Source organism: Hemitrygon akajei, chromosome 4 (genome assembly GCF_048418815.1).
Source record: "Hemitrygon akajei chromosome 4, sHemAka1.3, whole genome shotgun sequence".
In the NCBI taxonomy this organism is placed as follows: Eukaryota; Metazoa; Chordata; class Chondrichthyes; order Myliobatiformes; family Dasyatidae; genus Hemitrygon; species Hemitrygon akajei.
Window position 1 is genome coordinate 39221175 of NC_133127.1, and position 13784 is coordinate 39234958.

Here is a 13784-nt window from a genome sequence, read left to right on the forward strand (position 1 = left end):
CATTGGGTTCCTCAAGATTGTTACAGACAGGGGTTGTAATGGGGATTGCTCCCACTAGCCATTAAATGCCCCCAATGGTGTGCGTCTCAAATAGGCTCTGACATCCAAGTTCTGCTCCAAGCCTTCATGTATGGCTTAGCTACTAAGCCCAGCTGTACTGTTTCTACTGACACGAAGGAAAATCCGAAGCTGGAATTCATAAGGCAGTCCTATGTTGAGTTCAACAATGAGTGGCAATCCTGTGAAGCCTCTGGTGCCAAATTCTATTGGTCTCTGCCGTTTCTTATTTCAGATTCATCAGATGAGTGGAGAGGGGCAGCTTGCTACATAGTTAACGGCTTGCTCTCCATATTGTATTGCCCTGTCTTGCGTATAATGTAGACTGTTGGAATGCAACATCCATGGTTGTCCCCGACTAATGGAGGACCTCAATGCTGTCCCAAAAGGATTGTGAAGTCACATTTGCTGAGCTTGACAAAAAATTTTTATATCGTGTGATGCGGGGATATTGCAGGAAGGTGATGCAACAGAAGATTATCTATATTCTCAATGAGTGTTGAGAAGATGCAAGCGTTAACTGCATAACTGCAGTCAGTATGGGGGTGGGAGGGAGTTGGCTACTGCACAGGATCGAAGTATGCTGCAGAGAGTCATAAACCATAAACTTAGTCAACTCCATCCTGGGTACTAGCCTCTGTAGTATCAAGGACAACCTCAAGGAGCGATGCCTCAAAAAGGAAGCATGGACCCCCACTACCCAGGACATGCCCTCTTCACATTGCTACCATCAGGAGAAAGATACAGAAGCCTGAAGGCACACACTCAATGATTTAGGAACAGCTTCTTCCCCTCCGCCATCAGATTTCTGAATGGATGCCGAATCAATGAATTGCGACCTCACTACTTTTTTTATTTCTATTTTTGCACTACTTATTTAACTATTTAATATACATATTGCAATTCACAGTTTTTTCTCTATTATTATGTATTGCATTGAACTGCTGCTGCAAAGACTACAAACTTCATGATGTATGCCAGTGATAATAAACCTGGTTCTGATTCTGATTAGACTATTCCTACCTCGGCATCTCATGGTCGGCATTATAGTCGAAATCCATTCCACATAAGTCCCCATCCACTTGGCTGCCTTTATCCTACCAGAATCAATTGTTCATTCACCTTAAGCACACTGCCTAGCAATAACTCGATATTAAAAATCTCAGTCTTGTTTGCAGTTCCCTCCATGGTACTCACCCCTTCAAGTTTAGAATTTCTAAAGCCTTACAATACTCCTCTATTCTCATGATTTGGCCCCAGCAACAATGAAGGAATGGGCATACACTTCTAGGTAGTTTCCAGCCTTTGGTTATGTTTAGTTTTAATTCTGACACAATTGGTCACACATTAATTAGCCACGTCCTGAGCTCAAACATTTTTTCTAACTTTGCCAATTCTTCTCTCCTCTTGGCACATCTTAAAAACAAAACTCTGTCATAGGTTACAGTCATCTAGTATTTCCATATATCGGATAATATTAAGTTTTGGTTGCATTACTTAAGAGTCTTGAAGATTTTTTTTGCTACAATATGGTGGAATACACTCCTATTGCTTGGATGAGCATAGCTCTAACACTGAAGAATATTGACACCGTCCAGGGCACAGCAATCTTTTTGAACGGCACTGAATTCAGCATCTCAAACATATCATCCTTCCACCCACGGGATTTCATTGCAACAATTTGCCAAGGAGTCCTCAAAAGCACCTGCTTTATCCCATGCACTGAATCCCATGTAGGAATACAATCACCTATGCTCCCCTCCTAGACTTGTCCAGGGCACAGCACATAGACTCAACCACAAGGAAAGCACAAAACACTCTTTAATTTCTTAGTAGGTTAACGAGGTTCAGCTTGTCACCCAACAACCTAACAAACTTCTCTAGATGTACTGTCTGGTTGTTTCATGGTCAGGTCTGGCAATATGAATGAGCAGTATTCTGTTCAATATGTCATTGGCACATCCCTCCTCACCAACAGGAGTACCTACAGGAAGGCAAAATCCATCAAAGATCCCAGCCATCCGACCCATGCCATCTTCTCACAGCTACCATTGGGCAGGAGGTACAGAGATCTGAACTCGCAGACCATGAGGTTCAAGAGCAGCTACTGTACTTCCCTTCTACTATTCAGATAGGAACCCTCAACCTTAATCAATACAGTTTAGCAACATTGTGACCACTTTGTACTAACGTCAACGTTGATATTTTTCTTCTGTGTTCTTGGAAAAACTGTGACTTAATTTACAATTTTCTTGTGAATTAACTGTGAATGTGTCTAATGCTAAGTCACAAGGTAATGTTACAGCTCTATAGAACTCTAATTAGATCACACTAATAATATTGTGTTCAGTTCCGATCACCTCATTAAGGAAGGATGTGGAAGCTTTAGAGACAGTGCAGAGGAGACTTAGCGGGATAATGCCTAGATTAGAGGGCATATCTAGTGAGGAAAGGTTGAGCCAGCTGGGGCTTTTATATTTGGAGTGAATGAGGATGAGAAGCAACTTGATAAAGGTGTATAAGATGATAAAGCCACAGAGTGGAGAGCCAGCACCTTTTCCCCAGGGTGGCAATGAGAGAACATGCTTATTACATGATTGGAGGAAAAGTATGGGAGGATTTCAGAGGTAGGTTTTTTTTACACACAGAGAGGTTTAAGAGCATGGATCTTTCTACCGGGGGTGGTGGTAGTGGCAGATACAATTAGGGACTTTTAAGAGAGTCTTGGATGGGCAATTAGAAAGAAAAATGGAGAGCTAAATGAAGGGGAAAGGGTGAGATTGACTGTGGAGCAGGTTAAAAGGTGGTAGGCCCAAGGGCCTGTACTGTACTGTTCTGTTTTTTTTTTGCCGGTGGTGCTGCCTTAAATGTTCTTCATTGTGCCTGTTCATTCATGTACTTGTGACAATTCATGACAATAAACTTCACTTTTCTCCGATCACTCACCAGTCTAAACTGCAAATATAAACCACCATCCTGTGCTGTCTAACTCTTGGAATTCTCTCGCTCACAACTTTATAGGAAGGCCATCATAGAAAGATTTCTCCAGTAACAGGCAGGGATGGACCATTAATGGATGGAAAGAAAATCACACAGTGCGTTGCGGATGCACGGTTACAATGTGTCCCAGGCGAAGCGGGGGCAGGAGACGGGCCCATTGTACCGGTTGACACCTCGCTTCCCGGAGACAGACAACGGCCCCGGTCAGCGGGACGAGAGGGGCGGGGCAGCGCTGCCTCGCGCCAGTCACCATGGCAGCCGCAACACTAACGCGGATACAACCTAACAATGCGGTGAAGGCGATACAGTCACGGCAGCCGGATACACTAAGTACAGCTCAGAGATACATGGACTGCAACACAAGCAACTTCCTTGACCCATTCAGACTCGAGCAACAGCCCGCTCAAAGATAATTTTCTTCATTCGATGAACCGACTAGCATCATACTTCTTCCCCTTGAAGCGAACTTTAGCCCGTTACTTCCGCTGACCGGAGCTGAGCGTTCTGTTTGCAACCGCTCTTTCTAATTCCAGGCAACTTATCAACCCCCCCCCCCCCTCCCTTCAGGACCTCAAGCACGGTCCCCAAGAGGTTTGACCCGTCGAACAGATGTACGACCGAGCCCCGCGAGACACTATCTTCGCCTCGGCGCTGGGTAGCACCGGGCCAGCCGTGGGCCCCGCTTCTTACAACGCCCACCGCAGCAAGTTGCAAAGCGCCAAGGAAGGAGGTGAGCAACAGGCTGCGGTGCATAACATGCTCACATCGCCACACGGTAGAGCGTTAACATCTGTTGAGCAAAAACAGATTTGCTCAACAATGTTTTTGTGGGAGGTGCTTTCAGCGTTAGGGGGGTTTGTAGGTAGGAATTGTGAAAGGAACACTGGATAGGCAAGAGCCACGCGCACGATGTTAAAGGAACTCTTGAGTCGGACAGCATCTGTGGAGGGAAAAGGATAGTCAACCTGGCAGGTCTCATAAACAGAAGATTTTGCAGATGTTGGAAATCTAGAGTCACACACAAAATTCTGCCAGCAAGTCAGGCAGAATCTGCCGAGGGTATAAACACACACATGAAAGGTCTGGGCCTGAACCGTCGACTGTTCATCTCCATCCATAAATGCTGCCTGACTTCCAAGTTCCTCCAGTATTTTGTTTGTGTTCTTCAAGACCCTTCATTTAGTCTGAAAAATAATGAGCCAACCAGTATAAAGAGGAGAGAGGAAAACGTAAGAGCTATTGGCCCTAAGTTCTTCAAGTTCAAGTTTATTGTCATCCAACCAAATGCATCTGCTAAAAGAGACAACGTTCCTCCAGACCAAGATGCACAATGCAGTACATATAACTCACACACAACTTATAAAGTAATATTACCACAAATAAATTAGAAATGATAAAATATGTATTCCAGAAGATTGACATTTAGCGTAAGGTACATTTACAACACAAGTTTAAAATGTAGACAGTATTTCACTACTGGCACTTCATACCTGATGAGACCTAGGTGATGGAAGGGAGTTCAGTTGTTTCATGGCCTGAGGGAAGAAGACGTTGCCCATCTTAACAGCCCTTGTCCTAATGCTCGGGATCTCATGCCTGACGGTAGGAAGTCAAAAGAGATTGTCGGATGGATGTGAGGGATATTCGACAATGCTAAGGCTTGCATACGCGGGGCTTCTGATAAATGTCATGTGTGGATGGAAGAGAGACACTGAACATCCTCTCAAGCAGACCTCACAATCCTTTTTAGAGTCTTGTGGTCAGGTGCCTTGTCATTCCTGTAGCCGGTCAGGGCACTCTCAGCGCTGCTCCTGTCAAAATTGGTTAGAATGAGGGGAGGGGAGCCTCACTTGCCTCAATCCCCTCGGCAATTGGAAATGCTGTTGCTCTTTCTTAGATAGATAGATACTTTATTCATCCCCATGGGGAAATTCAACTTTTTTCCAATGTCCCATACACTTGTTGTAGCAAAACTAATTACATACAATACTTAACTCAGTAAAAAAAAATATGATATGCATCTAAATCACTATCTCAAAAAGCATTAATAATAGCTTTTAAAAAGTTCTTAAGTCCTGGCGGTAGAATTGTAAAGCCTAATGGCATTGGGGAGTATTGACCTCTTCATCCTGTCTGAGGAGCATTGCATCGATAGTAACCTGTCACTGAAACTGCTTCTCTGTCTCTGGATGGTGCTATGTAGAGGATGTTCAGAGTTATCCATAATTGACCGTAGCCTACTCAGCGCCCTTCGCTCAGCTACCGATGTTAAACTCTCCAGTACTTTGCCCACGACGGAGCCCGCCTTCCTTACCAGCTTATTAAGACATGAGGTGTCCCTCTTCTTAATGCTTCCTCCCCAACACGCCACCACAAAGAAGAGGGCGCTCTCAACAACTGACCTATAGAACATCTTCAGCATCTCACTGCAGACATTGAATGACGCCAACCTTCTAAGGAAGTACAGTCGACTCTGTGCCTTCCTGCACAAGGCATCTGTGTTGGCAGTCCAGTCTAGCTTCTCGTCTAACTGTACTCCCAGATACTTGTAGGTCTTAACCTGCTCCACACATTCTCCATTAATGATCAATTTCTTGACTAAAGAGGTGGTGTGAGATGACCAGGTGAGACTGTCCGCTATGTTCAGTCCCAGAAACTTGGTGCTCTGAACTCTCTCCATGGAGGAGTGGTCAGTCTACACCTCCCTGAAGTCCACAAGACTCTCTTTAGTCTGGTCCATGTTGAGACTCAATGCAGATGAAGGGTTTCCTCCAGAATGTTGACTGCTGAGTTCCTCCCACAATGCCATTTGCCACAGATTCTGTCTGATTTATTCACTCAGCATCTTCTGTGTTGTTCCAGAGTCCAGCATCTGCAATCTCTTGTGCCTCCTGTTTCTCTTAATTCTATGTACTGAAGGAGTCCACTTAGCCCATTGGAGCCAACACCTGTCTTTACCCCTCCCCCCTCCACTGGTTTTAGCGGACTATGGGTCTAATGCAGGTAGATGGCACTAGCTTGATAGAGAACACAGTTGACATGGACGAGTTTGGTAGATGGGCCTGTTTCTGTGCTCTGTCCATAGATTAAAACAATATGCAGAACATGTTGTACATACATTCCACATGATGGTCATGAAACAAAGAGGATGGGATATTATGGACCCAAGCTCTGGCTCTACCACTTGACAGCTTCTTGGGCAGCAACCACATTTTTCCATTGGTCACTAGGCTTAGGCGTCCCCCACCCCCAATCCAGTGAGTGTGTCCATTAATCTGCATCTGTCACAAGTCCAACTTGGCAAGTAACGGGTAAGGATCTGCAATTATGTGGCACCTTCCACTTCCCATTTGTGCGAGTGGAGTACGTGACTATTATAATGAAGGAAATATGGTAGTCTATTTGTGCACAGCAAGATCCCATAAATTGCGGCTTGTTAATGGCCGAGAGATTTCCTTGCATGATGCTGGTTGAGAAAAAAAATGTGCGAAAATAAATAGCATCTGGAGCAAGAGAAAACTGCTGGAGGAGCTAAGCAGGTCAAATTCAAAGTCAAGTTTATTGACATATGCACTGTGCTGAGGAGTAATGAAAATCGCACTTGCGGCAGCATCACAGGCACATGGTATCATCAGCAGCAGTCACAAGAAAAAAAACATAAATGAAACATAAACTGTAAATGATTTCTACAAGAGAGAATGCAAATTAGAATAATAAAGAAAAAAAAATCTATTTTAGTGCCAAGAGATCAAAGTGGCCATAGTGTTTCTAAACCGTTTTGCCAATTCATTAAAAAAACCAAATGGTTGAAGGGAAATAGCTGTTTTTGGACCTGCTGGTGTGAGACTTCAGGCCTTTTGCTTGATGGTAGCTGCAAAAAGATAGCATGTCCCCGATGGTGGGGACCTCTGATGAAGGATGTTGCCTTTCTGAGACAGCACCTCCTGTAGAAACCACCGATGGTCGGGAGTCAGGAAACATGTGTTCATGAAAAAGGTCAATCTCTCAGCTCGGACCTTGCACTGGGAGCCTGCCCCATCATCTGCAGTCTCTTGTGTCTCCAAGTAGGATTACGAACTCCATTTGAAAAGTCATGATGAAGGGGACATGGTGTAACGTCTCATCTGAAAGAAGACATTTCTGATAATGTAGCAGTCCTAGAGAATATAACCATATAACAATTACAGCACAGAAACAGGCCATCTCGGTCCTTCTAGTCCATGCCGAACGCTTACTCTCACCTAGTCCCACTGACCTGCACTCAGCCCATAACCCTCCATTCCTTTCCTGTCCATATACCTATCCAATTTTACTTTAAATGACAATACCAAACCTGCCTCTACCACTTCTACTGGAAGCTCGTTCCACACAGCTGCCACTCTCTGAGTAAAGAAATTCCCCCTCGTGTTACCCTTAAACTTTTGCCCCCTAACTCTCAACTCGTGTCCTCTTGTTTGAATCTCCCCTACTCTCAATGGAAAAAGCCTATCCACGTCAACTCTATCTATCCCCCTCATAATTTTAAATACCTCTATCAAGTCCCCCCTCAACCTTCTACGTTCCAAAGAATAAAGACCTAACTTGTTCAGCCTTTCCCTGTAACTTAGGTGCTGAAACCCAGGTAACATTCTAGTAAATCTTCTCTGTACTCTCTCTATTTTGTTGACCTCTTTCCTATAATTCGGTGACCAGAACTGTACACAATACTCCAAATTCGGCCTTACCAATGCCTTGTACAATTTTAACATTACATCCCAACTCCGATACTCAATGCTCTGATTTATAAAGGCCAGCATACCAAAAGCTTTCTTCACCACCCTATCCACATGAGATTCCACCTTCAGGGAACTATGCACCATTATTCCTAGATCACTCTGTTCTACTGCATTCTTCAATGCCCTACCATTTACCATGTATGTCCTATTTGGATTATTCCTACCAAAATGTAGCACCTCATACTTATCAGCATTAAACTCCATCTGCCATCGCTCAGCCCACTCTTCTAACTGGCCTAAATCTCTCTGCAAGCTTTGAAAACCTACTTCATTATCCACAACACCACCTACCTTAGTATCATCTGCATACTTACTAATCCAATTTACCACCCCAGAATGGTTTCCATTGCAGGTCTAGAATGACATGTTAAAGGAATGGGACTTAGAAACGACAACTTTCCGACTCAGAAGGAAAGTATGTTGTCTACTAGATTACTAGTGTCATCGAAGAGAATGGGGCATACACTCAATGATCACATTTTTAGATACAACTGTAAACCTACTTGTTAATACAAATATCTAATCAGCTAATCATGTCGTAGCAACTCAATGTATAAAAACATGCAAACATAGTCAAAAAGTTCAGTTGTGTAGACCAAATATCAGAATGGGGAAGACTTGTTATCTGAGTGGTTTTTACTGTGGAATGTCGGTCAGTCAGGGTGCCAGTCAGAGCATTTTTGAGTATCTCAGAAACTGCTGATCTCCTGGGACTTCCATGCACAACAATCTCTGGAGCTTACAGAGAATGGTGCAAAATTTAAAAAAAAAACATCCAATGAGTGGGAGTTCTGTGGGCAAAAATGCCTTGTTAATGAGAAGTCAGAGGAGAATAGCTAGAGTGATTCAAGCTAACAGGAAAGCAACAGTAACTCAAGGAACCATGGGTGCAGGAGAGCATCTCTGAACACACTTGTCAAACCATGAAGTGGACGGGCTACAGCAGCAGAAGGCACGAACGTACACTCGGTGGCCACTTTATCAGGCACAGGATGTAGCTAATAAAATAGCCACTGATTGTTTATACTTATGACTGCAAACACTGCATATGGGAATGCTTATGAAGATAATAAATATGTAAAAATGGCAAATACTAGAAATTGTAGGAAATGCTCAGCAGAAATTATACTGGGTATCAAATTTATAGTAAGTTGGTAAAAATATAAATGTTGAAAGGTTTGACTTAGCTTTTCTTTATAGATATTCATCGATTACTGTGATTTTTATTCCATTTTAGAAAATATACTTTACTGTGTTAAATATTGTGTTATGCATTGTTGAAAAGAATGACTTTAGGTAAGAAGTTTAGTACTATGACCACAGTTGAAATTGCTTCATTATTGTTCTCTCAGCATGACGGAAATTGTTTTCCATAGGTATAGACAACCTGCCTGTACCTACATGCTTGTGCTGCTGCTGCAAGCAAGTTTTTCCATTGTATTTCTACTTGTGCACATTGGTAAACTCGACTTGACTTGAATTTAGTATTCATACTGTAAGAAAATAACTACATAAGAATTTGGAGCAAGAATAAGTGATTTAGTCCTTGGAGCCTACTCCATCATTCAGCACGGACATGCCTAATCTTTTTCATTCGGTACAGTTTCCTGCTGTTTCCCCAATTTCCCTAAATATTTATATATGGATTGTTGGAACTGTAGGGCAGATCAAGTACCAACGTGCCATCCTGGGGGGAATTCACTGAGGGCCTTCTGAAAATCTATATGCACCATATTTGGTGGATTTTTTCCCTAGAGTCAAAATGTCTATTACTAGAGGACATTCATTTAAGGTGAGAAGGGAAGTGTTCAATGAGGTGTGCAGTACAAAGTTTTGTTTTATGCCCAGAGGGGTGGGTGCCTGGCGTGCACTGCCAGGCTGGTAGTGGAAGCAGATAAGCATTTAAGATGCTCATAGATGCAGGAATATACAGAGAATGGAGGGATAGGGACATCAGGCAGGAATATACAGAGAATGGAGGGATAGGGACATCAGGGAGGAATATGCAGAGAATGGAGGGATAGGAACATCAGGCAGGAATATGCAGAGAATGGAGGGATAGGGACATCAGGCAGGAATATGCAGAGAATGGAGGGATAGGAACATCAGGCAGGAATACGCAGAGGATGGTGGGATAGGGACATCAAGCAGGAATACACAGAGAATGGAGGGATAGGGACATCAGGGAGGAATATGCAGAGAATGGAGGGATAGGGACATCAGGGAGGAATATGCAGAGAATGGAGGGATAGGGACATCAGGCAGGAATATGCAGAGAATGGAGGGATAGGGACATCAGGCAGGAATATGCAGAGAATGGAGGGATAGGGACATCAGGCAGGAATATACAGAGAATGGAGGGATAGGGACATCAAGCAGGAATATGCAGAGAATGGAGGGATAGGGACATCAGACAGGCAGAAGGAATTGGCTTAGTTTGGCATTTAATTACTAGTTTAATCAGTTCAGCACAACATTGGGGGTCAAAAGTTTTGTTCCTGATCTGTACTATGCTGTGTTCTATATTTTGTGATCTATGATTCTAGACATCATGAAATTAAGATTTGACCTCCATAAAGTTATCAGAGATGCTAAGATAAGCACCAGCCCAGCTGTCAGCTGTGGCAGGGCTTACAAGGGTTACAAAAGGAAGTTGAGCAGCATTGCTTCCCTTCCTAATGAGCTTCTATGCCTGTTCTGAACAGAAGCGAACGAGTATGTCACCACCCACCCTGACAGTCTCCAGTTCACCCGAATATACAGTCACTGTCTCAGACGTAAGATCAGTCTTCCAGAGAGTGAACCTGCTGATAGCATCGGGCCTTGGGGGTGTCCCCAGCCATGTCTTAAATCCTGTGTGGATCAGCTGGCAGGGGTACTTGCAGACTTTTTTAAACTGTCCGTGTTTCAGGCTGTGGTTCCCTCTTGCATCAAGAAGACTGCCATCATCCCAGTCCCCAAGAAAAACAAGGTAATGCACTTTAATGATTACCGCTCAGTGACTCTCTTCTCTGCCATCATGAAGTGCTTCAAGAGGCTGGTCACGACTTGCATCAGCTCTTTCTGGACAACCTCAACCCCTTCAATTTGCTTACCCCTGAACCAAGTCTGTGGCGCATGCTATCTTGCTGGTCCTACACTCGTCTCTGGAGCATCTGCACGATGAAGACACCCATGTCAGACTAAAGTTTATTGACGACAGTTCTGCCTTCAATACCATTATTCCAAGCAAACTCACCACCAAACTCCTGATCCTGGGGGTCAGTGCCTCCCTCTGCAACTGGATGCCTGACTTTCTGACCAACAGATTCAATTAGTAAGGATCGGCGGCAGCAGCACCTCTGCCACGATTGTCCTGACCACTGGTGCTCCTTAATGTTGCATCCTCAGCCCCCTACTCTACTCCAGTACACTCAAGACAGTGTGGCCAAATTTCCCTCTAGCTCATCTACAAGTTTGCAGATGATACTACTGCAGCGTGCTCCATTTCAAATAACAAGAAGTCGGAATACAGGAAGGAGATAGAAAACCATGGCATCATGACAATGACCTTTCCCTCAGTGTCAGTGAAACAAAAGGGCTGGTCATTAACTTCAGAAAAGGAGCTGATCACATGTTCCTGTCTACATCTTCAATGCTAAGGTTCAGAGGGTTGAGAGCTTCAAGTTCCTGCTTGTGAACCTCACCAATAGCGTGTCCTTGTCCAAACACAGTGATGTCATTGCCAAGAATGTTCACCAACGCCTCTACTTCCTCAGAAATTTGGTATGATCTGTCAACCTCTCCCAATTTTTGTCAATGCATCATAGAAAGCATTCTGTCTGGATTATAAATGCTTGGCATGGCAAATACTCTGCATGTGACTGCAAGAAGCTGCAGAGAGTCATGGATGCAGCTCAGCACATCACAGGGACCAGCCTCCTCCCTTTGGATTCCACCTGTATTTCGTGCTGCCTCGATAAAGCAGGCAGTGTCATTAAAGACACAACCCACCCCAGACATTTGCTCTTCTCCCATCAGGCAGAAGATTCAAACGCCTGGTAGCACATACCACAGGCTCAGGGACAGCTGCCATCCCACTGTTATCAGGCTCTTGGCTGGAGCTTGTGCAGCTGGATGGATTCTTGGCCTCACAATCTACTTTGATATGATCTTCCACTTCATCGTTTACACGCACTGCACTTTTTTGGTTGCTTTTACACTTCATTTTGCATTGTTTTGCCCTATTCTAACTCAATGCACTGTGTAGTGATTTAATCTGCATAAACAGTATGCAAGACAAGCTTTTCACCGTGTGTTGGTACAAGTGAGAGGTGAGGCAGCTTTAACTGGCAATCAGGCCAGAACGGGCCAGCGTCTGGTTTTGCAGCACAGAATGTGGAAAAAAATTGAATATTCGGGGGAACTGGCGAATTCTGGATCAGTCTTCTGATTGCAGTCTGTTGGTCATAAACCGGGATGAGGTGATTCCAATTTAACTGTTGATCAGGAGGCAGGGAAGGGTGGTGGTGCTACAGAAATTAACTCATTGGAGTGGTCATTCGGAGGTCTGGATGAACAATTTCAAGTTAAGTTCAAATCTCACCATGACAGTTGTGGAATTTAGTTTCGCAAACACGAGGAAATCTGCAGATGCTGGAAATTCAAACAACACACACAAAATGCTGGTGGAACACAGCAGGCCAGGCAGCATCTATAGCAAGAAACACTGTTGACATTTCGGGCTGAGACCCTTCATCAGGACTAACTGAAGGAAAAGATAGTAATAGATTTCAAAGTAGGAGAGGGTGGGGGAAGTCCAAAATGATAGGAGAAGACAGGAGGGGGTGGGGTGAAGCTGGAAAGGTAATTGGCAAAAGGGATACAGAGCTGGAGAAGGGAAAGGATCATGGGACGGGAGGCTTAGGGAGAAAGAAAAGGGGAGGGGAGCAGCAGAGGGAGATGGAGAACAGGCAGAGTGATGGGCAGAGAGACAAAAAAAGGAGGGGGAAAATAAATCAGGGATGGGGTAAGAAGGGGAGGAGGGGTATTAACGGAAGTTAGAAAAGTCAATGTTCATGCCATCAGGTTGGAGGCTACCCAGCCAGAATATAAGGTGTTGTTCCTCCAACCTGAGTGTGGCTTCATCTTGACCGTAGAGGAGGCCATGGATAGACGTATCAGAATGGGAATGGGACGTGGAATTAAAATGTGTGGCCACTGGGAGATCCTGCTTTCTCTGGCGGACAAAGCGTAGGTGTTCAGCAACACGGTCTCCCAGTCTGCGTCGGGTCTCACCAATATATAGAAGGCCACACTGGGAGCACCGGATGCAGTATACCACACCAGCCGACTCACAGGTGAAGTGTCGCCTCACCTGGAAGGACTGTCTGGGGCCCTGAATGGTGGTGAGGGAGGAAGTGTAAGGGCAGGTTTAGCACTTGTTCCGCTTACAAGGATAAGTGCCAGGCGGGAGATCCGTGGGAAGGGATGGGGGGGACGAATGGACAAGGGAGTTGCGTAGGGAGCAATCCCTGCGGAAAGCAGAAGGGGGGGAGGGAAAGATGTGCTTGGTAGTGGGATCCCATTGGAGGTGGCGGAAGTTATGGGGAATTATATGTTGGACCTGGAGGCTGGTGGGGTGGTAGGTGAGACCCGACGCAGACTGGGAGACTATTTAGCTGAACACCTACGCTTTGACCGCCAGAGAAAGCAGGATCTCCCAGTGGGCCACACATTTTAATTCCACGTCCCATTCCCATTCTGATATGTCTATCCATGGCTTCGTCTACTGTCAAGATGAAGCCACACTCAAGTTGGAGGAACAACACCTTATATTCTGTCTGGGTAGCCTCCAACCTGATGGCATGAACATTGATTTCTCTAACTTCCATTAATGCCCCTCCTCCCCTTCTTACCCCATTCCTGATTTATTTATTTCCCCCCTCTTTTTTTTCTCTCTCTGCCCATCAC

General features: G+C 44.6%; 1 protein-coding gene across 1 annotated transcript in view; it reads left to right on the top strand.

Annotated features, from left to right (window-relative positions):
- The first annotated feature begins 3666 nt into the window (after positions 1-3666).
- The window catches only part of stpg2 (sperm-tail PG-rich repeat containing 2), a 533079-nt gene continuing 522961 nt past the window's right edge, over positions 3667-13784 (top strand). Inside the window, exon 1 of the mRNA XM_073041898.1 lies at positions 3667-3787. Coding sequence (XP_072897999.1) covers positions 3667-3787 — 121 coding nt within the window. The remainder of the gene's footprint in view (positions 3788-13784) is intronic.